Below are 22,979 nucleotides of genomic sequence, written 5' to 3' on the forward strand. Positions count from 1 at the left end.
ACCCCTCCCCTCTGAAAGAGGGTGTCAGGAGCGGCAACATCCTGAGGGAGTGAGGGGCGAGCAGGTACGATGCGGGGGACCAGCCCATAGCCTCGGCGGATCTGTTAGCTCCACAGGGAAGRAATATCCTCGGGGAATGACCATCAGCTACGGGGGAAGGAATACCGGCCACGGGGAAGGAATATCCTCCCCGGCACTTGCTCCGGTGTGTCTGAGGGAYRGCAGKGCCGCCGTGAGGGGACACGGCCCGGCCGCAGCCGCCAGGGGGCGCCAGGGGCGCGGCGCGGGGGCTGTCGGGAAGGGGGCGGCGGTGTAGAAGGGCGGGAAGCGCGGGCGGCGGCGCGGGCTGTGCGCGCGCGCCATGAAGGAGACGCGCGGGTGAGGCGGCGGCGCCTTCCCGCCCTGCCCTGAGGGGACAGCGGGGGGGTCCCGCCGGAGCAGCCCCGCGAGGGGCCCCGGCGGGCCGCGGGGGCCGAACCTGCCCTCGCCCCGAGGGGAGGAGGTCYCGGTCGAAATAAATGGTGGAGAGCGGGTGGCGGGGCTGCCTCGCCTGGGTCTCACCGCGTGTGGTGGCGACGCCGTCGCCAAGCAACGGCAATGGCGGGCGAGGAACGGCGGTAACGGGGCTGCGCCTTGGTCTGGGGCCGCGCKTTCTGCGGAACCCTGCGGAGAAGTGACTTTGTCTGAGCCTCGGGGACAGGGACGGGGACACTTGACAGTGGCAGCAGCTGCYCGCGGGCTCCGCGCAGCATGAGCTGCTGCGGCAGCGGTGAAGGGTGGAGTTGGGTTCCCGTCCTTGACGGTCCCAGGTGGTGGGGTTTTTCCTCCTTCCTTGTTTTTCCTGGTTTCTCCTGTTGATTTTGGGGGCTTAGGAGTAGGTTGCTAGTTTAGTTTTCTTTCCCGCACCAATGGCTGAAGCCAACGCCCTGAGCCRTACAGTGCGAACTTCAGCTCTTGGTGCCTGTGGAAGACTCACTTTGCAGCTTTGTGAAGCAGTAAATGAGGGGCAAAACCTTGGAGAAGTCCGTTTAGGTTGGCTTTTTGTGTAAKAGTATGATTTACCAGAGCAGACACTTGGAGGTGTTTGCTATGGTGCACAGGTTGTAGCAAGATTTAGCAAAATGTTRATCTGCAACAGAATTCTCAGAAGGCTGATGGGTGAATAGGTAATGTGCCATGTGTGTTAGGATCCATAAGACCTCTTAATTGTACGTGCTTGAGAGAGCAAAGTAAGATGTTATTTGTTTTTTATCCCAAAAGGGCAATAAATTCTATTAAGTTTCACTTAGTGAAATTTTCCAGGCACTGTTCCTCTCAAGTTTCTAGGTCAAGCTATCAGTAATGTGTGTAAGCAACTGAAAAATATCTGCTATTGACTAGAAGATTTTATGTGAATAATATTTAATTAATAGCAAGTATATTTGATGTTAATAATATTAGGTTTATCTAATTGATATTGTGCTTTACGTCAATTTCAATTATATCTGTAGGCAGAATGAGGCAATAGGAGGCAGGTGGTGCCTTTTTGTACCTTGGAAGGGTCTTAAATGCTGGTGTAGTAGAAATCCTGTTCTTGTTTAGTGCAAACTTTATGAAGTGCAAGTTGTACAATGCAAGCAATGCATAAAACATGGAAGCAGTTGCTGCTGGAGGTGTTWTAATTTAGTTGTAAGGCACAGAAATTAAGTATAGCCTTTCCTCCTGTAYTTGTTGTGAAAATTATATCATAGGAAGGAAAATATTCATTATGAATATTTTTATTTATGAAGTGGAAATTGTCAATGTCTATAAACAAGGCAAATTGGGTCAAGACCTARTTACACTTGTAAGTAAACAGCTGTTCTGACTGGGGACACCAGTTTATAGGACTATAGTCTTAATACCAGCCCCCAGCTTTTTGGAATGCTTAAAGAATGGGCATGGAGAGAGAAAGTGGGGGAAAAACCCACTAGGTGACAGCATGCTATATGTGTAGTTGAATAAAGATACTTGAGGGGAGGGAAATCTCTTTTCCCTGAGTGGAGGAGTAAAGGCGTGAATTAGAAATAAGGAGCTGTGTAATAAGCTCCTTTTTAAAATCAGGTGGTGARGTTGTCCTCTGAACATTTCCTAGTCTTGTTCTAGCCAATATGGGTAAGGTACCTTACATAGGTGTAAACATCTGTCTTTGAAGCTGTCCATATGTGGAGGAGGAAAATATCCTGTTTAAATAATGGCACAATTAACCCCTTGAACCTTAGGCTCTGGAGTATGATGAGCTGTGCAGACCTTTTGGGGTGTCTCCCCCTTTTGCTACTGGTGTTTCTGTAGAGACCCTTTATSCATTAAGCACCATTCTTACCTCCTGTCTATCTTCCTCTCTCTTGGTTTCAGGTGGTAGAATAAGGTGCTTATTCTTTATTTTCACCTTTCTAAAGTGAGGGGTTAATATGGTAATATACTGATTTCTTTGTATCAATTCTGTTTAAAAGAGCTATGTGCCCTTACAATCAACTATAATACCCTTCCTGAATTAGTAGAAACCCAACAAAAACATTTAATTAAAAGAAGTTGAATTGTCTTGTTTGACATTACCAGTGAAATTTTTGGGAATATCCTTAAATCAAAACTGATATGAAACTGAAATGTGTCTAAAACTTCTGCTGTCTGTAGGGTCATCCTTGGTGGATTTCAAACCTTTTCATTTCCTGGTGATTAGTTGTGATGGGCTGAAGCAATGCAAATTGTGTTAACATGGCAGCAACTTGCATTATTTCTGACATCCATAAATGCTTTTTTAGAGAAAGAGTAGTGGTGACTTTTAAGTGAGGTTAACTGATCTAAAAATTATAAGCAAGATTTTTTTCTGTTAACATTGGGTAAAAGAGTGGAAATAGATTTTTAAAGTGTAAGCTAAAGGGTGTTTTCTAATAAGTTTTTTTTTTCTTTTATGTACTCATTCTTTTATTTTCTTCCAGTACTACTAGGCAGCACAACCAGCCTCAAGGGCACTATGGACTTACCTCTCCAATTAGCTTGGCTCCTCCTAGTGATAAAGACCACATTCATACTCAGAAGCTGATTGAAGCAATGAAGCCATTTGGGGTGTTTGAGGATCAGGAAGAACTCTATCACAGGTATAAAAAAAYTAAAATTTGTTAACCTCTTGGGTTTTTTTTGTTTGTTTTTTWATAGCAAACTCATACTGAGTTTTCATTACAGGACAACTGTTCTTGGTAAACTGAATAACTTTGTCAGAGAATGGATTTCAGAACTTGCTGAGAGCAAGGTAAGAATTTTTTTATGTTTTTATCRAAACAGCTGAAGCCTTTTGATTTAAAGGCTCTGCTACTGGGATCTATGCTGAAGTTCAACTTTTAACATTTTTCGTGTCAAGTAGAGCTGTAGTAATTGCTATTGAAATAAGTTTTAAAAGATACTTCAAGATCTCAAAGTTTTGGGGCACTGAAGAAATTTTTGAATTGGCTCAATCAGTATATTTGCAGCTGTTAACAAAGCCAAAATAAGGCATTGTGGATGAAATAGATGATAAACTGGCACTAATCTTGTCCCAAACAGCCTTTAGCGCTCAATCTAGCTTGAAATTATTACTCTAGACATGCCTTTTGAATGGCTCTTAGGTTGTGTTAATTTATGTGCATCTGCTGCAGACRAGGCTAATAATAGGTCTTAATTTGTATAAATAATAAAAGTACTGCTACATCACCTATAATCTTTCTTTGGAGTTGCAAGCTCAACTTATTTCAGAAAAACAGTATCAATCTACTAAACTAAAATGTATGGGAGTGAGAAGACATTGCTTATTCAGRCGGTTACAGTTTTCCTAAATAACTYACATGCTAGTTAAACTTGCACAGAGATCATGTGCATCTCAARCTCTCTCTTCTTCCCACAGAATCTTCCCCCTGCAATAACAGAACAAGTTGGTGGCAAAATATTTACATTTGGTTCCTACAGACTTGGAGTACACACGAAAGGTAGTACTTTCAGTATCTGATTATAGTTCTGGTGTTGGAAAGTGACTTCCAACAGTAACAGGAGAAATGGAATCTCTTTGCAGGTTCTGACATAGATGCCCTTTGTGTTGCTCCCAGTCATGTGGAAAGATCGGATTTTTTTCAGTCATTCTTTGAAAAACTGAAAAATCAAGAGGAAGTAAAAAACCTRAGAGTGAGTAACCTCTCTGCTTGATAGTGTGTAAATTTTACATTAAGAATATTCATGTTAAAGATTTGCTTTGATAGTGTGTGTCTTAAAAGCCAAAATTAAATTATTTCTGAGGCCTTTCTAAAATACTGGTTTATGCAGCATGAAAATGACRATGTCCCAGTCTTGGTTCCTTTCCCCAGTGTCTGTTTTGGGGTCCCTCTCCCCTCCTTCTGTTTTGGGAGTGAGTCAGCTGTATCAAAAAGTAGTTATTCTTGGGAACTGTGCCTTCATCTTGGATGTAGCAGRGGGTTTACAACAAGTGAATACTGATGGTTTGTTGTGCTCTGTTTGTTACAATACATATTCAGCTTCTGAATCTCATGTCTAAATAAGGTTTTATGATAAAATTTGGTATTAGTACTGTAATAGTGCTATCCTGCTTGAGAGTTATTAGCATTTTTTGTGTTTGGAAGGAACTCAGTCTTTATACTGAGTAGTCTAGTGTAAATTCTGTATTTATCATGGTGTAGGAAAAACTTGAAAGTAGCAAAAGGAGATTTTCATACAGATATTCTCTCCTTCTCAGGCCATTGAGGATGCATATGTACCAGTTATCAAATTCGAGTTTGATGGCATTGAGGTAAGAATTTTACTTTTTTATAGGTTTTTTTTTTCCTTTAACTGATTTTTTTTTCTTGGTTATTGGTACATTACAGCATATTTAGAAAACTGTTATTAAACAGCCTGACCATAACCWATCCCAGAGGAAGATGGTAAAATGGGATCTTACAGGCAAATAAGCCCCTGAGTAGCCTGACAGGCATGGGAACATCAGGGACATCTTTTTTAAACCTGTGCTGCAGACCAGGGTAGCGTACTTGGATAGCATTTATCTCTCAAGGATGTGCAGAGTGGGAGTAGAGGCAGTGTCCTTCGTAACTCCCCTGAGCACTGCCAAGAGCTCCCTTTCTGCAGAGGGGTGTTTATATTGTCGTTGACTGCACAAATCACCTGATGTTTTGTTCCAAATCGGAAATGAAGTGCTTGTGTGACAAAGGAGAAAATGCTTCAGTTTGTCAGCTGCAGGAATCCTTCTATCTTGAATAYATTTCATGTAGTGAATAAATACCTACTTGCTGTAAGACCTAAGCAAGTTACTGCTTGGTATTACCATTATGAAGATACATGTTTAATGACCTCTTTGTGGCCTTTATCCAGTACAGAAATTCACGGAATAATTTTCTTGCCTCAGACTATGCTAAAAACCAGATGCTTAAGGCTTTACAGCATAAAGAAAATGCTTTCTCATTTGCTGAAGTATAGTTGAGGTGATTTGAATTCATGTCTTAATTTTATGTTAATTTGAAATTTTCTTTTAGTAGGAATTCTAAGTTTAATCATTCCAGCTTTCAAAAAAACACCTTCCTTTCCCTGGCTTAAAAAAGGAAAGGTGGTTTTGCAGATAAATAGGGAACTTAGAGCAATTTCCTTGTTTTCTGCCAAACAATTATTTTGTCAGATTTATCTATAGTCATATAATTCTAAATACAGATGTTACCTGCTCTTTTTAGAGATCAATGACTAAGTGTCCCTCACTAGTGTCCTGTTTGCAAACAGTGCTGCATTGTAAGTCATGGTTGAAACTCTTTTCCCTTAAAGATTGATCTCGTGTTTGCAAAGCTGTCTTTGCCAACTGTTTCTGATGATCTCGATCTCAGGGATGACTCGTGCCTCAAAAGCCTGGATATAAGATGCATACGGAGCTTAAATGGTGAGCATGCTCTACACACATTTAAAAAAAAACCTTGAAATTGGCATAGAATGCACATTATGCAATCCACATTTCTGTACAAACTGCAGAAACTGATCTCCTGTGTTACTTGAGTACTGAGGAGGTGACCAGTGGGCCTAAATTTAGATATTTCAAGGAGTTATGTGTTTACATAGACTTTTATTTTATGTTTGTTTTTGATTGGTTTGTGAGCAGTGCTCCAGATTGCCCAAGAAATTGAGATGACTAAGTAGGGCACTTGATAAGAATGTATGAATGATAAAGAAGGTAGTTCATTTTAAAAAAAGTAATTAAAATACCTGAAGTCTGWCTTGCTCACTTGTTTAATACTAATTGGTTTAATGATTCCTGGCTGTCAAGAGAAACCTAGCTTTTGTAATCATAAAATATTTAGGATTGGAAGGGACCTYTGGAGATCATCTAGTCCAACCCCCTTGCCAAGGCAGGGTAACTTGGAGCAGGTGATACAGGAATGTGTCCAGGTGGGTTTGAAATCCCTCCAGAGAGGGCAGTTGCTTCACCTCCCTGAGCAGCTCTTCCAGTGCTCTGCTTCCTTTCGATGTAAAGAAGTTCTTCCTCCTGTTGATGTGGAACTTCTTATGTTCTATGCTATGGCCAAACTATCCTGTGGAGAGGCCTTACTAAAAATTGTYAATTGTAGTCTAAACTATGAAAAAGCTGTTGAGGGCGGGAGTTAACTGAAGTGATACCGAATGTTGTAGGCAATCTATAATTTTTAAGGTAATATAAAGCAAGTAATCCAAACTTGTTTTCCCAGACCTGAACCATAATCTGTAAGTTGTTGATCCCATATAGGAACACCTGGCTTGTATCTGTTACTAGGAACTTCTGTACTTCACCTTTTGCCTTACAGGCAGCAGGGTTACAGATGAAATACTGCGCCTCGTGCCCAATCTCGAGAACTTCCGGCTCACTCTCCGTGCAGTTAAACTGTGGGCAAAACGTGAGTGACGTGGTTTGTGATCTTTRAACTTTTCAAAGGCACCTCGTGCACACTCTGGGATGTACGTCAGCTTTGGATTGCTGTTTAAATGACAGCTGTTATATTAAAACCCTTTTAGTTTAGGTTTATGTGGTTTTTAGTGGGGGCGRATTGGGGGAAGAGGGGAGTGCTTATGAGACAGGGTGCTTTATTGCTTATGAAGAATCTCACTAYAAATGATAAAAATCCCCAATTAAGTGTAAAAGGAATAAGAAAATACCATTTGCTCATGTGCTAGAGCAAGTAGTAGAAGAATGGCAGAACTTTTCCCTTACAGGGAGCTGGAGGGAAGCAGCAGGTAAAGCAGCACAAGCAAATTTCACAGTAATGATATTTTGGGAAGTGATGTGGCAATGATTCTTTTTCTCATCACYGTAAGGACCAGCAATTTCGACCTCACTACACCACAAAAATAAATAACACGGAGGCTGAAATATATTAAGCATTCTATAGATTGTGCACCTGGTGCTGTAAATTTGAAAGACTGCATACTAACTGCATAGTATCCACTTTAGGACGTGGTGTTTACTCCAACATCATGGGATTTCTTGGTGGAGTTTCCTGGGCAATGCTCGTAGCAAGAATATGTCAGCTCTACCCGAATGCTTTGGCCTCTACTCTCGTTAACAAGTTCTTCTTGATTTTTTCAAAATGGTAAGAGCTGTTGTTTATTTTAATTTGAATAAAGTAAAACTTGTAGTCATTTATATAAAGATGTACATTGACAACATCCCATGCAGCTCTGAATTACAGAGCAGAGCTTAAATGGACACTTAATTACTGCATTTTCTTATATAGGGATTGGCCAAAACCCGTATTGCTGAAACGACTTGAAGAGAGCTTTCTTAATTTACCAGTCTGGGACCCTAGGGTAGGTAGCCATTGAATTCAGAAGCCTTTAAATTTTCTTCTGACCTAAACTGGTGCTAAACAAAGCTGTTGTAACCTCGCAGGTGAACCCATCAGACCGGTACCATGTGATGCCCATCATTACCCCAGCCTATCCACAGCAGAACTCCACATATAATGTGTCTCTATCAACACGAGCAGTCATGGTAGAGGAGTTCCAACGTGGTAAAGTACTTTCTATGCTTGTTAACTGATGAAACAGTGTAATTCCTGTTCTATGAAATCATATTATCTAAATTCATTTTCTTCAGTGTGGTGTTCTAGGTATAAGATTTTTCTGGGAAATATGCCTGTTGTGAGCAATAAGGGACCAGTTTTACAATAAGCTGTTGTAGATCTGCATATGTTAAGGGAATTCCTGCTTTTAATTCTGTCAGTTCCTGTCAATCTTGTAAAGTTTGTCATTATAATCTTAAAAAATAATAATAAATAAGATTTTCAACCATATTTTTAGGTCTTGAAGTTACAGATGAGATTCTCAAAGGAAATTCAGACTGGTCCAAGCTCTTTGAACCTCTGAACTTCTTTCAAAAGTACAAGTATGTATGACATCTCTTGTTYGAGCTTGAAATTATTTACTTAGTGGTTAGCATAATGAGCTTTAACTTGGGATCTAAATAGAAGATTGTATTGATGTGTTTCAATTTGGATTTTTTTTGTTTTAAGAAACTGGAGGAAGTCATGTAAATTTTGATAAGGATAAGCATCAGGAAGATAGGAAAAACTTAGGTTGCTGACACATATTCAATGTAAAGTCCTGAGCTAATATATTAATTTTCCTTCTCTTCTAGACATTATATTGTGCTGACTGCCAGTGCCTTTACAGAAGAGCATCACTTAAACTGGTAAGTCTTGCTTTAAAATGTGGGTCCAGTGCAAACCTGAAACTCAGTTCAATCCCCTGATACTTTTACATTATATACATATTAATTTTATAAACAGATGAAGTATTTACCTATGCAACTCGGCATGGAATACACCCCCTTCCCTCCCTGCTTTGAAGACCACTGTTCTAGACCCTTAGACTTCTTTTCATAGAGTTTTACTATAGTATTTAATTAAGGACTAGACTGCTCTTAGTGTTAAGATAGCACTGGTGTGTAGTCAGCCTACTCCAGGCCTACTTGTCTTCAGTGAAGGGAGATATGCCAGTAAATATGCCACTTGTTTAACCAATGTGAATGTGCTGACTCACTGTGAATTTTGAAATAAGGGGAAATGGCGAATAATTGAAGCATGGTAATGTGTGTTTATTGACTTTCCAGTGGTTTTGTTTGTTAAGAAATGAGTACTTTGCTTGCTTTGCTCAAGTAAGCAGAACTCCTCTCTGTAACAGACCCCTGTTCTGAGGGCGCCTCAGTTCTATTTCAAAGTTTGGCTTGTGTTTTGAATCAAATAATTTTTGTGTCATCTCTAAARGATAGCTTAATGTTTAAAAATATTTTTAACAGGTAATACCTTTATCTTAACTTWGTAATGTATTCACCTAAAAGTCTTACCAGCTACAGCTTGGTATCAGTCACAGTTGTGTACAAGGCATGTGGGCAGAGAGCCAAATAATTTTTTATATGAAATGTTCTTAAGTGARCAAAGCTTATTGAATCTCACAATAAAGACATGGAAAATTCTGGCTCTGAGAGCTGATGTTTTTGTAGTGACAGAGATAGAGGCAAATTTTCCAATTTTGCATATGGAGAAAATGATAAAGTAAAAGCTAAATTTGCTTCAGTTTATTATAAGGAAAAGATCRGTTCAACCAATTCTTGAATGGATTTGCAGATTGATGAGTAACAGAAATGTTATCTAAGTAAGATGCTTTTGAAGAAAATACAGATTTCTTACTCCTTTCAAGGTTAGCAGAGTTTTAGGTAGAAGGATAAAATGCTAGTACTTTATTGTAATTTAAACCATCGTGGTCATGATTATTTCTTAGGAAAGCTTCTGATGGGACTGTGATTAGATAATTTGTTTATTAAAATAATTTTTTTTCATTCTCACTGATCAATCTACAGGAAGAATTGCACCTTTATTGAGTGTAATTCATCATTTGTGCTTGAGCCTTTTTGAAACCTCTTTTCTCCTTCATCCTTGTGGTGAAAAGTTTTGCTGCAGCCCAGAGGTGCTGGAATCTGCTGCTTGTTATTTTCATCATAGGTTAAAGGTGGAATCTGAACTGTGARAGTACATATAAAACTTGCTTATCTCTGTCTTTGGAAACAAAAGCTCAAATGTCACTGGAAATRTCTCAAATTATACTGTGTGATATAAAGATCTAGTGTCTGCTCAGCTGTTTGAAACCTGGTTCTTACTGATTCATTAACATTGTATTACAAAAAGGCGTCTTAACTGATGTGCTGGATGTTAAAAACAAGTAAATATCTCTTCTTATTAGGATTGGCCTTGTTGAATCTAAAATTCGTGTGCTGGTTGGAAACTTGGAAAGGAATGAATTTATAACTATTGCACATGTACAGCCACAGTCTTTCCCGGGCAATGAAGATCTCTATAAAGAGTGAGTTCTGCTACTTTCCTATATTGCAGTAGGTGCTCTAGCAGGCAGGGTCCTGAGCACAGAAGATATTTTTAAAGAAGGGAGAACTTCAGGGAGAAGTGCTCTGAGAACTTAAGTYTGGGCTGGTTCTAAGCTTTAATAGCTTTATAAAATAAAAACGTGCTTGAATTCAAATAACTGGCATCTGTGCCTAGGTCAGCTTTGTCAATCTGACTTTTTTTAGGAGTGGATATGTATCAATGTGGTTTCTTGGGCTTGTATTTAAGAAAGCAGAAAGTGCAGTGAAGACTAAYGTTGATCTAACACACGGGATACAGTCGTTCACAGATACAGGTAAGCCTCTGTTTTTGTTCTACACTTGTAGGGTTTAATTATTTTTATTCTAGCAGAAGTCACTTCACAAAGTTAATTKTACTTCCTTTTGTTTTTAGATATCCCTGTAGATAGCAACATATAAAAGATTAACTTGAAAAACACATTGTGCTGACACTTTGTCAAAGTAAGACCATCTTGAAACAAAAGTGTGTGTTACAGTCTTACACCATGTACCAATTGGGAAGTAACTTGGTACATGGTGTATGACTGTAACATATACCAATCTGTAGATCAYAGTGTAAAGACTCACAAAGGAACTGTGTTTTCTGTAGGGGACAGTCAGCTGTGAAGCCCAGAGATGCCCATTTGCTGGGGGTAGCTATACTTGTCAAACAATAGTCAGCTGCTCAACTTTGCAAGTGGGAATTGACTGCCAAGCACTGAAATGAGTTGTTACTGCATGTTGATGGTATTTTTCCAAGACAGTTTSTGTATGTAATGATCCCAGAACTGTGAAAGTCATTGGGTTGTCATATCATAATTACATGCAAACTTGTGTGTAAATTTTCATGTTCATATTCTGCTACTACTTTCGGTAATTGTAGAAATAAATTAATATTGCAAGTGCTGTTAGATAATGCCAGAATAATCAGGAAGGGAGTCTAGTCTTCTGAAGTGACMAGTGTGTGTTTGGACAAAGAGTTCCAAGCAGTGGAATCCTCTAAATGTTTTTTGGAGYTTATACATAGTACCAGCTGTGTGATGTCTTGCTCAGACAACATGAGTAAAAGCAGTAAAACCTGACCTTGTTCTTAGCTCGTGYCTACTATGTGCGAAAAGCACAGAAAAATACATCGAAACTCCCACGTGAGTTAAAAGCCAGATGGGATGGCTTCCTTAGGCTTGCACTGTTATCTGTACTTGCACATTACATCCAGTGGCACTACRTTTCAATTTTTTGGCAGATRTAAATTGTGTTAATGAGACTTATGRGCTGCTYAAAGTCCAGAACTAATGGTAAATCCTTTATGTACAAACATTTGTTAGTATGGCTGTGTGCTCTTAGTTTAGTGAAGCACAGCCTATGGTACGTGTCGGATGTGTTGTCTCCAGAGAGAATTGAACRGAAAAGTTATTTCTTGAGAAGTGTGAAATCCTTTGGCAGATGGGGTTCTGTGCTAGAGAGGTGTTATGTGTCTTGACTTTGAGAGAATAATTTTAGAGGGCAAAGATTCATTTCAAGTTGATGTGCTCAAGGAGAGAAGGCTCAGCTTGGAGGGCTTTTGCTCAGTGAATTATGTTTCCTTTTTATATGCAAACATTACTGAATTTCCTTTGAAAGAACTGTCTGTATTAATGTGCATGTTCATGTTTGTGCTTTTATTTCACTTGTAGTCTCCTGTAGAAGGCCTTTTAGTTGTGTGTCCTTGCTTTGATTCCCACTCTATATGTTAGTAAGCTGACTTTCTAGTTATGCTTATGATGGGCCAGTTAGATAAGCTTATCTAAATGTGACTTAATTCTGTAATAAGTGTTGCACTGCTCTAGCGTCTTTCAGTTGCATAAAAGGCTGTTTGCAGACAGTTATGAAAAACCTATTTAAATTATAATGAGTCTGTTATGTTAGACATCCCTAAAATCCCATCTTGCTTCCTCAGACAGGGTTTCTAAATGTGTATTTGAACTTACATAGCTGCTGTGTTTGGTCTGTAGTGGATTTGAAATGGGTGTCATAGGTCACATGCACCCTCTTGTGATTACTGGGAGTTCTTGGGCATCACTTAATGTTCAGTTAGGTTGGGAACTCTTCATTTGGGCTGGACATATTTGTTTCTAGAGAAACCTTATGTAACTTTGACAAGTACTAATGCAAACATCCCCACTAAACTGCAATGCTGTGTTTGATGTCAGTTTACAGGCAGGCCAGTGCCCTCAACATTCTTAAAGAAGGTATGAAGATTGAGGCAACTTATGTGAAGAGAAAGCAACTCCATTATTTTTTGCCAGCAGAAACTTTACAGAAAAGAAAGAAGGTATAATAAAAATCTGATTCTACTGGTAATTTTTAATAAARTCTTTAATAATTACTTGAAGACTTTATTTTTTAACTGTCGTTTCAGCAAAGGGTGTCAAATATTAGTCAAAACAATAGTGGACTTCAGTGCAAAAGGTCTTCTTTAGGTGAAAGCTGTTTGGATGGTTCCAAAGACAGAGATTCCAGAATGCCCTCTAGTTCCTCTTCGTTAAATAAGATATCTAAGTTGGACATCTCTACAGCAGAGACAGAAAGGTTAGTGCTGTAACCTTAGAACTGTGAAGAAGCTGCTTTTAACTGACYCAGAGTGTAAATGAGGTCTAGGATTTCTTGTTTGATTCTATGTGGATCATAAGCACATAGAGGGCACTAAGAGCATCAGGAACAAAGCTGGAATCTCCTCTGGACACATTGTAGGAGACCAGGTTGAAGGAATCATTGAAAAAAAAAATTGTACATGAATACATAGGAAAGAGGAACTTGACATCAGGAAAATTATTTAATCCTGAATATAAAAATTTGTAGGTTAGAGTGTGACTTAAACCTGGAGTATTTTATGTGCATGTAATTGTTTTTCTAACAAAATGTACTGTTGATGCTAAGTGGATTAAGATTAAGTTCTAGTGAAATACTGATCTGGGTCACAGGCTTCGTGGAGTGGTATGAGAACTCAGGCAGTAAAAGYGTCTGCCACTTCTTGAGAAGTCTGTTTATCCCTAAGCTACTTCAGCACAGGAAGAATATGTAATCTTGGGAGTAATTGCCCAATCCTACCAACTGCGTGATACCTGCTCTGTTCAGACTGTTTGATTACTTAGGAGTCACGTGGAAAAAAAAAGGCAAAAAATTKTGTGCACATCTAAATAGAATAGATACAATGATTCAAAGCAGCAGAGTGTGCTGGGCAGACTAATCTGGGAAAATGTATCAGGATATAAAAACTCACCAAAAAAACCACTTGAGGTTAAATCTGTAGTSTGAAGTTCAGCAAAATGATGATCTTGTGCTAAACTGCGTGGGAGTTTGTATTGTTTAATAGAGGTGTGACAATGAGCTAAGGAGATTGATGTTTGTGTTGCATGCATGTTCTGGAAATGAGATACACAGTATTTTGCAAAGTAGCATTTTATAACTCTAGTGTTTGACTTTTATAGAAATGTTGACTGTCAGAGTTGTAGTGATGCCAACAGTGTAGCTGAGCCATCAACGTCTAAGGGACTTTGCATTCCTGTGACTGATCCAAGTATGTATTTGAAGTGGTAGGTGGAATGTAGTTTTTTATTTCATGGCCAAACTCTAAAAGCCAGGTGTCTCCTACAGAAATGGAGGCTACAGTTGCACTAAGATCGTCGGGACCTCCAATTGGTTGCGCCATTCCAGGATATAACACGGTTTGTCAACTCAGAACATGTTTTGTGCAAGGACAGCATAAATTAAGTGGGACTCTAATCACGGATCCTAAGAGTGCTTCATCTAAACAGCATTATTCACCAGCCTCTAAAGTATCTCGTCCATCTACATCGGGAGAATTTGCCCCAAAATCCATAGATGGAGAAAAGGCAAGGAGAGGGGGGGCTAGGCCAAGGAGGGTTTGAAGTAGTATTCATTATTGACATAGAATAAATGAAATAACTGAAAATAAATGCATTTATAGATCCCCAAAGAATTTGGGAATATAAATTTAAGCATATCTAGCTCTACTAGGATGTAGATGTGAAAAGTTTTGTTGAATATAATTTATAACTATTAAAAACATTTGTTCAGGATCTGATACTTAGTGACAACTTTTCATCTGGTGCCAAGGTCTCTAAATACAACTGTACTTATCTGTCACTGCAATGACCAATTGCTGAATGAACTGTCTCATCTGGAAGCAGTTCTTATTTCAGAAAAAAAAGTTATCTCCAAATAAAGAAGATATGGATCTTATAACTGTAAAAGTATGAGCTAATCTGTTTCCGGCAGATGCTCTTTGAATGCCTATTGATAGTTCTGCTGCTTTAGAAATCAGCAGCCTACTCAATGGGTCATCTACTTCTGAAATGGTAGTGTGGAGTTGCTTGTTAGATCTTGGTTTTGTGGAACTTCTAGATTAATGCTTGATTTGTTTTATTGTTATATGTAAAATCTTAAATAGCTGGTTTTGGAGCTTGACTTCTGTTTTAGGGCACAAAGATCAACTAGAAAAAGAACCCTCAATTTTGATGCTTGTAAAGAATCATCTTGTAGAACTGTTATTGAGTATTGCATATTGTGAGTAGAGATTGCAASGTTTGGGTAGTAGGACCTTTTCAGAGGCTTGAAATTCCTGTGGGGTAATGGTGGAATTGTATAAATAATCTTTTAAGAGTGGCCCCTAATACATTTAATATGACTGGAAGCTGTACCYAAGTAAGAAGTAATTTTAGCGCAGCAATTATTTTGTGTCTGTGCATTTTGTTCCTCCAGCTAAACGTGTGGGACTCCGATTTCACAGAAAATGGATACCCTCAAGATGGGAGGAAGAGAGCTACAAAAAATGTAACTTTTAAGTGATTTTACTCAGTKGACTAAGTGAAAAGCTGAACAATTTAGTGCCTAGACTAATTTATGCCTTACATAAATACTCTGCACAGTTACTGACRGAAACAAAAATACTCTTTTTAGTTTAGCTTTTTTCAGTCCTCATTGCCCAAACATTACATTTGTGTGACCTATCTTTTAAATGCTACTACTAGATGATTTGGTAGCGTCTAATTTCTTGCCATGCTTGAAATAGTGTTTAATTTTCTTTTTAAAACTACTTGATTCACTGATGTAAATTGAAGACCAAAGCATYTGGTGTCTCAGAGGCAAGCTAAAGAACTTTGCTATTCCTGTCACTTATTTACTGAGGCACAAACTCTTGAGTGCACACCCTCAAATCCTGATGGGATTTTGTTGGTAAAGGCTGAGATGCCTGAACCACTGTTTGTGTGCTTTTAGGGCTTCAGGATACCTAAATCCACCCACCATGGGGTGGAGTTTGCCAATGCATGTATGATTTTTAAGGTATTCTAGCTGCCAGAACTTGCTACTTCTCTGTCATGAACCTGGCAATACCGTCTAACAAATTCCCTCTGGCTTTTTTAGGGTGTCCTTGAYGGAAAATCCATGCAGATTCCAGTGATCACATCGAGATCACAGGTATTTATTGGCCTTTTGTATTCATAGGTAAAGCAGAGGTAGCATTTTCATTTTATTTGTACCATTTTATTTAYTTATGTACCTCTAAACTTGGTGGTTTGAAGGCTATAAGGTTTTGCCAGTTGTGCTTCCAGCAAATTAAATAACTGAGCAATGATCTTCACAAAAGTGAAGCCAAAGTTTCCRGGTTTTTGAACTTGAAAAACTGTATTTCCATGCCCTCAGACACTGACAGTTTGTATCCTGGTTTGGTTTTCTTGTACTGTTATCAGTGCTTGTATACTGATTTCTGTGATGAGACTTGAAAGCTTTGAAGTCTATAAGTGACTTTAACTGCTCTGTCACTTACAATGTTGCAAAAGTGAGGGTTACAAGACTGGRAGTAATCCAGACAGTAGAGATGCTGTTTTCGTGATCCATGGGTCTGAGAGAAACAGTAGCTTCCTTTACTGTGCTATTCAGCAGCTCACAGCTGATTTCACCCCCATCAGGAATATGGTTGTCTCAGTTGGTGTGAGAAGAGAGTTGTGCAGAGGGGAAAATGTTCTTCCTTTGGACGTTGTAGTAATCAAACAAGTGTTGTGGTGAAAAGAATTCTTCTCTGAAATGGGGTTGGGCCATACTGGTTTGGTACATASAGAATGTTATATTCAGTTAGGAAAGGATTTATCTGCTGCTACTTCTGAATTAATGAATTTAAAATACATTGATTCATTCAAAATTCATTTTTCCTTTTTTTCTGTGGCTTCTCTTTGTGTGTTMCAGAGGCTTTCCAGTAAAGAACTGCCAGATTCTTCATCTCCTGTTCCAACAAATAGCATTCGTATTATTAAAAGATCCATCAAACTTACCCTTAATGGGTAAGTGGTTGATCTCCAGGTGAAGAGGATAATCTCTTGTTACCAGTCCTTATTCTGAATGTGTGTTGTAGTTACTAACTAAGGTAGAAGATTACTGTGGCCATGCTGTAACTGAYCAGTTAAAATCATGGTCATATTTTTACACTGTTGTTTGATTCTTGCTTCCTTTTGAGCTACTCTTTGCATGTGCTCGTAACAGTTACCTTTATGAGTCTTTAAAAAGTCTAAATTGTCACCAACCAAGACAAATTTGAAACAGCTACAAAAACCACACTGTCCTGTGCCTTGGATTCAGAATTTATGTCATCAGGGTTAATTAGTTGCTGCAACCACATTCTGTTTTCAAGTGTTTATGAMCACGCTTGTTTTCATTTGTGCTTGCCTAATTCATGTGCATGTATTGTTCTTATCTCCAATTATTTTCCCATTTGGCAYGCACACTCCTGTGCATCTGTCACAATGGTGCTCAGCTTCCTTGGCTCGCATCTTTCCACTGTCTTGCACAGCCGTGCACTACACAGGTATTGCCTCCCATGGAGGCCCATAAATKATTTCAGTATTGAAGGACATGCAGCAGAGGATGCTACCAAGGTATGGAGATGATAGACAGGTCCCATGCTGTGTTATCTGATATTTTCTTTTTGTCTCAAGGCTGTTTCAGCATGAGATTTGAGAGGTTTTTGTTGTCACTGGGTAGTAAAGCCAAACTGTGAACACACAGCTGAAGATGCACTGAAACATTGCAACAGCTGAGGYTGTCCTGACACTACTGCCCACCTGCAAGTTGCATGCAGAAAGTGGTTTCAGATAAACCCTGAAAGTTGTTCTAAATGCTTGCATGAAAACTTGTAGTAGTCTTGATTCTGGTTTTGTAAACTGATAACACTGCTTACTCAGATAAGTGCATTAGGGTTTTTGGGGGGTGGGGAGAAATTCTGATTACATGAAACAAGTCTTGTGCTATTTCTCTATTGTAATTTCTTTGTCATTTGCTGGTTTCATAAATGAACTTGTAACTTGTTTTTCTAGAATATTTTTGTATGTRCTGTAAAAAACTATCTTCAAAGTGAAATTTAAAACCTTTAGTCTCCCTTTTTATTTTTTTTTTCTAATGCAGATAGGATCTGCTTAAAAAAATCTAAACTAAACCAACTCAAAGGGATGGGAGGAAGGCAGTTCCAGAAAAGTGTTCTGCGAAATGATAATGTCATAGAATCATCTAGTTTGGAAAATACCTTTGAGTCCAGCTGTAAACCTAACACTGCCAACTCCAGCACTAAACTGCCATGCTAGAGTAAATCTGAAGAGACGAGGAATGCCGCTTTGCTTTCCTGCTTCTGGTAGATCTGGGGTTTGATTTAATGCTCTCTGAATTGTGTAGTCTGCAAACTGCATGATTCAGCTGAAGTTCCAGTACGCTATGTGGACAACAGAAACCCCTGAATGCTTTTAAAATGAGTAGCTTGGCTTAAAGAGGAAATCTGAGCTCCAAAGAGCTTAAGTATCCACCTAAAACCTTGGTSACAAAGCTGAAAGATTCTAAAGAAATGAGGGGGTATCTATCTTGTCACAGCTTAACTCTTTAGCATTCCCTCTGCTGCTAGTATCACAAATCTGAGGAGAAAGCATGACTATATTTATTGCAAACTGCTTGTTTTTTCTCTTATTCTCTGGTTTCCAGCTTACTTCAAGTGCAATTTATCCCTTAGAAATTTACTTTAGTAGGTTTGAAAGGTCTTATTTTTCCTTCTACTCTCCAAAACCYCCAAAACTTAGACTGCAAGGCTTAGATTTAGAGACAGGTTAAAATTAAGAAACAGTACCCATATTGCTTAAAACGCATTTAGCAGAACTATACCTTGCATTTATAAAAAAGGTTGCCTCAGCTTCGTGACCTGTTCTAAAACAGTGGTACTCAAATATTGTCACTTCTGTGTACTATTTACAGTAGGTATACAACTTCAGCACCTGTGTAAATAGAAATCCATCATGAATTTKAAGGAATTAAAGCTGAAGTAGATGATACGATAAACAGATAAATATGGGATGTTTTGTAGTAGACCACAATACTGTAATATTCCCATGCTTTTAAATTCTCCAGATGGGTATTCTGAGACTGTTTAGGAGGTGATTTTTCCCATAGGCTCTATGTCAGCGCATGCACTTATGCAATTATTCTCCAACTAAACTAACCTAGCTAATGGATATGCCTTTACACAGATCTTTTTATTTTACTCTTGCTTTGTGGTTATCTTCTAAATGCTCTTTTTAAAATTTTTTTATTTTCTTCCTCACTCTTAGGGTTTTAAGAAGAATGTTCAGGGTTTTGAGAAGAGCATTCAGGAAGAATTTAGGTTACTAGTTTCTCAGACTTGACCCATTGGTGAATTACACGTCTTGTCTTAATGTATCTTGACATATATGATGTCAAGTATGATGTTGAGTGACGTCAGTGTTCTGGAGTTTCCCTGGATGTTGCAGAAGTTCGATGCTGCCCCAGGACTCTGCAGATTAGAATTCAGCTGTTTGTAAATAAAGTTCAAACTTATTCAACTTCAATGTTCTCTGTTAAAAGTGATTGAAAGGAAAGTTATTCCTGCTTAAGGACTCTGTGAGGGAGGCTCTTTGATATCAGACTTTCTCCAAACRCTGTTCTTTTTCTACTTTCTTAGCTGGTTGCTTGGTGTGTGGCTTGAGATGAGGGATTCATGCTSAGTCTCTTTCACAAGGAGCAGCTCTGTATTGAAGTTGTGTCTGATTACTAACTGAGGAAGAAATTCCCTTGCAGGAATTAACATCTGTGGTTTTACTTGTTAGGTACAAGCAAAGAAGCAATTAACATGAAGTTATCTACATTTTGGCTGTAGCAATTGATTTTCCTCTAGAAACTTAAGAGAGAAAGTAACAGAATACGTAACTTTTGCCTTAATGAGGAAATAGCAACACAAAAAAGGTACCTTGAAATTTGTAAATCTTGAATGTGGGAGAGGAGGGGCTTACTAACCCTGCCTTATGTAATGCTTACTGACATAAGCTGTTGAGCCTAAAAAGACCAGCAAAAACTCCTGGCTGTATTCTTGTAATTATCTCATCACACTTCTTATAAAGAGTGTGATCCTGTGCATTATTCCAGTAAATGAAAAGCTGTGGTTCTAGGGTGCAGGTGAGGGGCTGATACCCATCCTGAGCTGGAGGCAGCCCCTGCCCTGTCCCAAAGGAAATCAAATGGTCATAGGGAAAAATTCCTCTTCCCCTGGAGCACCTGAGTGGGCTGCTGCCTTCTCCCTCCCTCCACCAGCTGTGGGATGGCTGTGGGGGCTGTGTGCCCTTTCCCCTCCGGGGCTCGAAGGGGAGCTGTGGGCGTCCCACACCCGGGTGGTTTCTGGTTTCCTGCCCCAGAGCCAGCAGCGGGGGYGGGCGGGCTCCACGGGCTGCGTGTGCTGTGACAGTGTTGCGTGTGGCCAGCTGGGAACGGGGAACAGCTACCTGGAATGTCACTGCTGCYACCATGGCCTCTGGCTGAGGGGACACCCACAGTTCCCTGCGTCCTGCCCAGCCTTGCTGTGCCCTGTGTCGCCTTGAGCCCTGTGGGACTAAGCAGAGTACAGAGGGGYGCTGTCCAGCCTGAACCTGAACAGGTGATGGGCTGCTGAGTGATCCTTGCTGCCTGCAGCATTTTGGTCAGTGCAGGGGTAATATCCTAGGAATGAGGGTTTCTTGAGCCATCATCTRCTCCGGGCTGCCAAGCCCTGAGCGTGGCCTAAGGACTCAGGGCTCCAAGCTTTTGGACCTTGGATGTCTTTGTGGGAGGATCTTGGCAAAGCAGTAGACTGGGGCCTAACCTTTCTCTTATCCCAGAAAACACAGCCTGTTAATCTCTCACCTGCCTGACCAATAAGTTGATAAGGACTGCTCGTCCTGGGGCAGTTGCTCTTTCCTGGGAAGACACTGTTTGAATCCCTCTGTCTTCTCCCAGCCTTGTTTCTTATTCAGACCTCACCTTTTTTTCATTTCTTCTGAGCTCAGACTCTTGCCTGTTTTCCTTTCTCTCTGATAATTCACATTTCCTCTTCTCCCCTGAATCCCTCTTTGCATCCTTTGAATTTGAACTGGGAGTGATGAGTAAAAACCCCATGAGTCCTGAAACCAGAGGAGAAATAACCTAACCTGTTCCGTTTCAGCCTGGGGCAGCCTGGCCATCAGCTGCCTACTGTGGGGATTATCCAGCTCACTCTCTGCATGTGTGCAATGGAGAGAAAGCTGAAAATGTTGGTTACTAAAAGCAAATCTGGCAAGCATGTGCAAGGTCAATCTTTTCAAAGGAAGAGCAAAAAATCCCAGTAGTGACACTAGCACAGCCTTCTTGCTGAATTTCATGTCCGTGTTTCTGAAATGCAAAGRAGTTTCTTGAAAGTTTTAAGGATTCTTTGAATATAGTTAGAGCATATGTTCCCCATGGTCATTCGTAGAAACAACTGAGTCATATTTGTTCTGTTTTTCCTAAAAAATTCTTCTCAAGGGGCAGTATATGTGATCATGAAAAGAAAAGGTTTTGGCCAACTGTGAGTAACTGAAAATGTGGCCTTAAAATAGGAAGTGTTGACTAGCCATAACCAACAATGCATGTTGATAATAATATGATAAAAATAAAACAGAGTTAATGCTGTAGCAAGTATGTTTCTGGAACATGATAGAACTTTTTTTATATACCTGCAGTTTTAATTCTGCTCTGTTTTTCCAGTGTGGTCACTTGGCCAGAACAGAAAGCTATCACACCTACTCCAAGTGCATGCAAACAAAGAATAAAAGCTGAGATTCTGTGAATGACTCAATGTGTAATTTTTGGCTRAATGCCTTCAGCTTTCTGTGGAATGATGTTTGTTGTGATTTTGTTAGATTATTTTTTCYTCTTTTATTTATTCGATACTGAATTTACATTTTATGTACAGCCTTAAGCAGAAAGGCATAAACCTGTCATAATAAGCAGTATAACAGAGAGTTCTAATAACTAAGCTAAAGAAGTACSATGTATTTCAAGTTGATGCATTTTCTGCTCTCAAACAAAACAGGCATTAGACTGTCAGGAAACTGAAAGCTGGTCCTGGCTCTGAATTCTATTTCTGAAACTGAAGTCTTTCTTGCGAGACTTGTAACTGATCATTACATTCACTTCTGGTTTCRTCTAGATGGTACAGCATGTTAATTTTCTCCACTCATTTTGAATGTTTTTACAGGTCTTTAATTAATACTCTACCTTTTTTGCWATGTAGCATAACATATTGTGAAAGTCTGTAAAGCAACCAAGTAGCTTTTGTTCAAAGCATTTACCAAATTTGCCAAATCATTAACAAAAGGAAGATCATGGAAATGGCATTTTCTGTAGACTGATTGTTTGCAGTAATGTAGTTAAAACCAAATGACACAAAAACATGCCCCTGGGAATCATATTTTGAGGAAAATKACAATGTTACAAACAGTGAAGTACTAGCAATGAGATGGCCAGGGAATCCCCTGTTTCTGTTCCTCTATTCACCCACTAAACAAATTCTGCCTCACACCAAATGGTAAGTTGTGCAARTACAGAGATGTTCCCTTTGCTGTAATTCATGTTACATTTGCTGTAAATGTTTGGCACATGTCCGTAAAATTATCAATTGGTTTACTAAATACTATTTCTTTTACAGAAATGAGTAGTCAACAGCATGTAATTTTCTCTCCCATTTATACATGTTGGGAATCAAAGTGGGGAAAATTCAGTAAAGGTAATAGCTCAATTTTCTTCAGACTCTGGTTATTTAAAGTTGGTTTGAGTTCACCTTTCAGTAACAAGTAAGCTGAGATGGATTGTCCAGCAGCCCAACTATGGAGCTCAAATAGAGGTTTGTATGTTCAAACTCAAATCTTGTGTGTGTTCAACCTTAAAGGTCACTCCTGATTTCAGTGACTGTGATGTCAGTGGGGAAACCCTGCTGCACTTTTGTCTGTCCTCATGCAAAGGTCTAAAAACGTCAAACAAAAGCAAACCAATTACTTAGAAAAGTTTAAGGCTGCAGTATAGAAACTAACCACAAGTTCTCAGTGACTTCTAAGCAAGATCACATTATTTCATCAGCTCCTGCTGGTGTGTGAACTTCGGTCTGTTCGCAGTCACTGTTCCTTTAGCTTAGAGTGTTTTGGTTTTCAGCTACTTATTTAGAACATGTTTTGTTGATAAACATTGGATGATCTATTTATTAAGT

The 22,979-nt window shown here is 39.3% G+C and overlaps 1 protein-coding gene across 1 annotated transcript; it reads left to right on the forward strand.

Annotated features, from left to right (window-relative positions):
* Positions 1–597: 597 nt before the first annotated feature.
* Positions 598–19,382, forward strand: PAPOLG (poly(A) polymerase gamma). The gene is made up of 23 exons (XM_057381556.1): positions 598–617; positions 2,958–3,116; positions 3,202–3,268; positions 3,896–3,977; positions 4,061–4,170; positions 4,736–4,789; positions 5,809–5,920; positions 6,816–6,905; positions 7,460–7,598; positions 7,743–7,815; positions 7,898–8,018; positions 8,308–8,392; positions 8,645–8,698; positions 10,246–10,365; positions 10,589–10,698; positions 12,592–12,713; positions 12,801–12,970; positions 13,870–13,958; positions 14,036–14,274; positions 15,164–15,235; positions 15,827–15,880; positions 16,646–16,740; positions 19,042–19,382. Exons 1-23 carry the CDS (start codon positions 598–600, stop codon positions 19,100–19,102), a joined length of 2,298 nt encoding a protein of 765 aa, XP_057237539.1. The 3' UTR covers positions 19,103–19,382.
* The last annotated feature ends 3,597 nt before the right edge of the window (positions 19,383–22,979 follow it).

Source organism: Malurus melanocephalus, unplaced genomic scaffold (genome assembly GCF_030028575.1).
Source record: "Malurus melanocephalus ecotype Western Australia unplaced genomic scaffold, MMel_1.1 scaffold_13, whole genome shotgun sequence".
Classification (NCBI taxonomy): Eukaryota; Metazoa; Chordata; class Aves; order Passeriformes; family Maluridae; genus Malurus; species Malurus melanocephalus.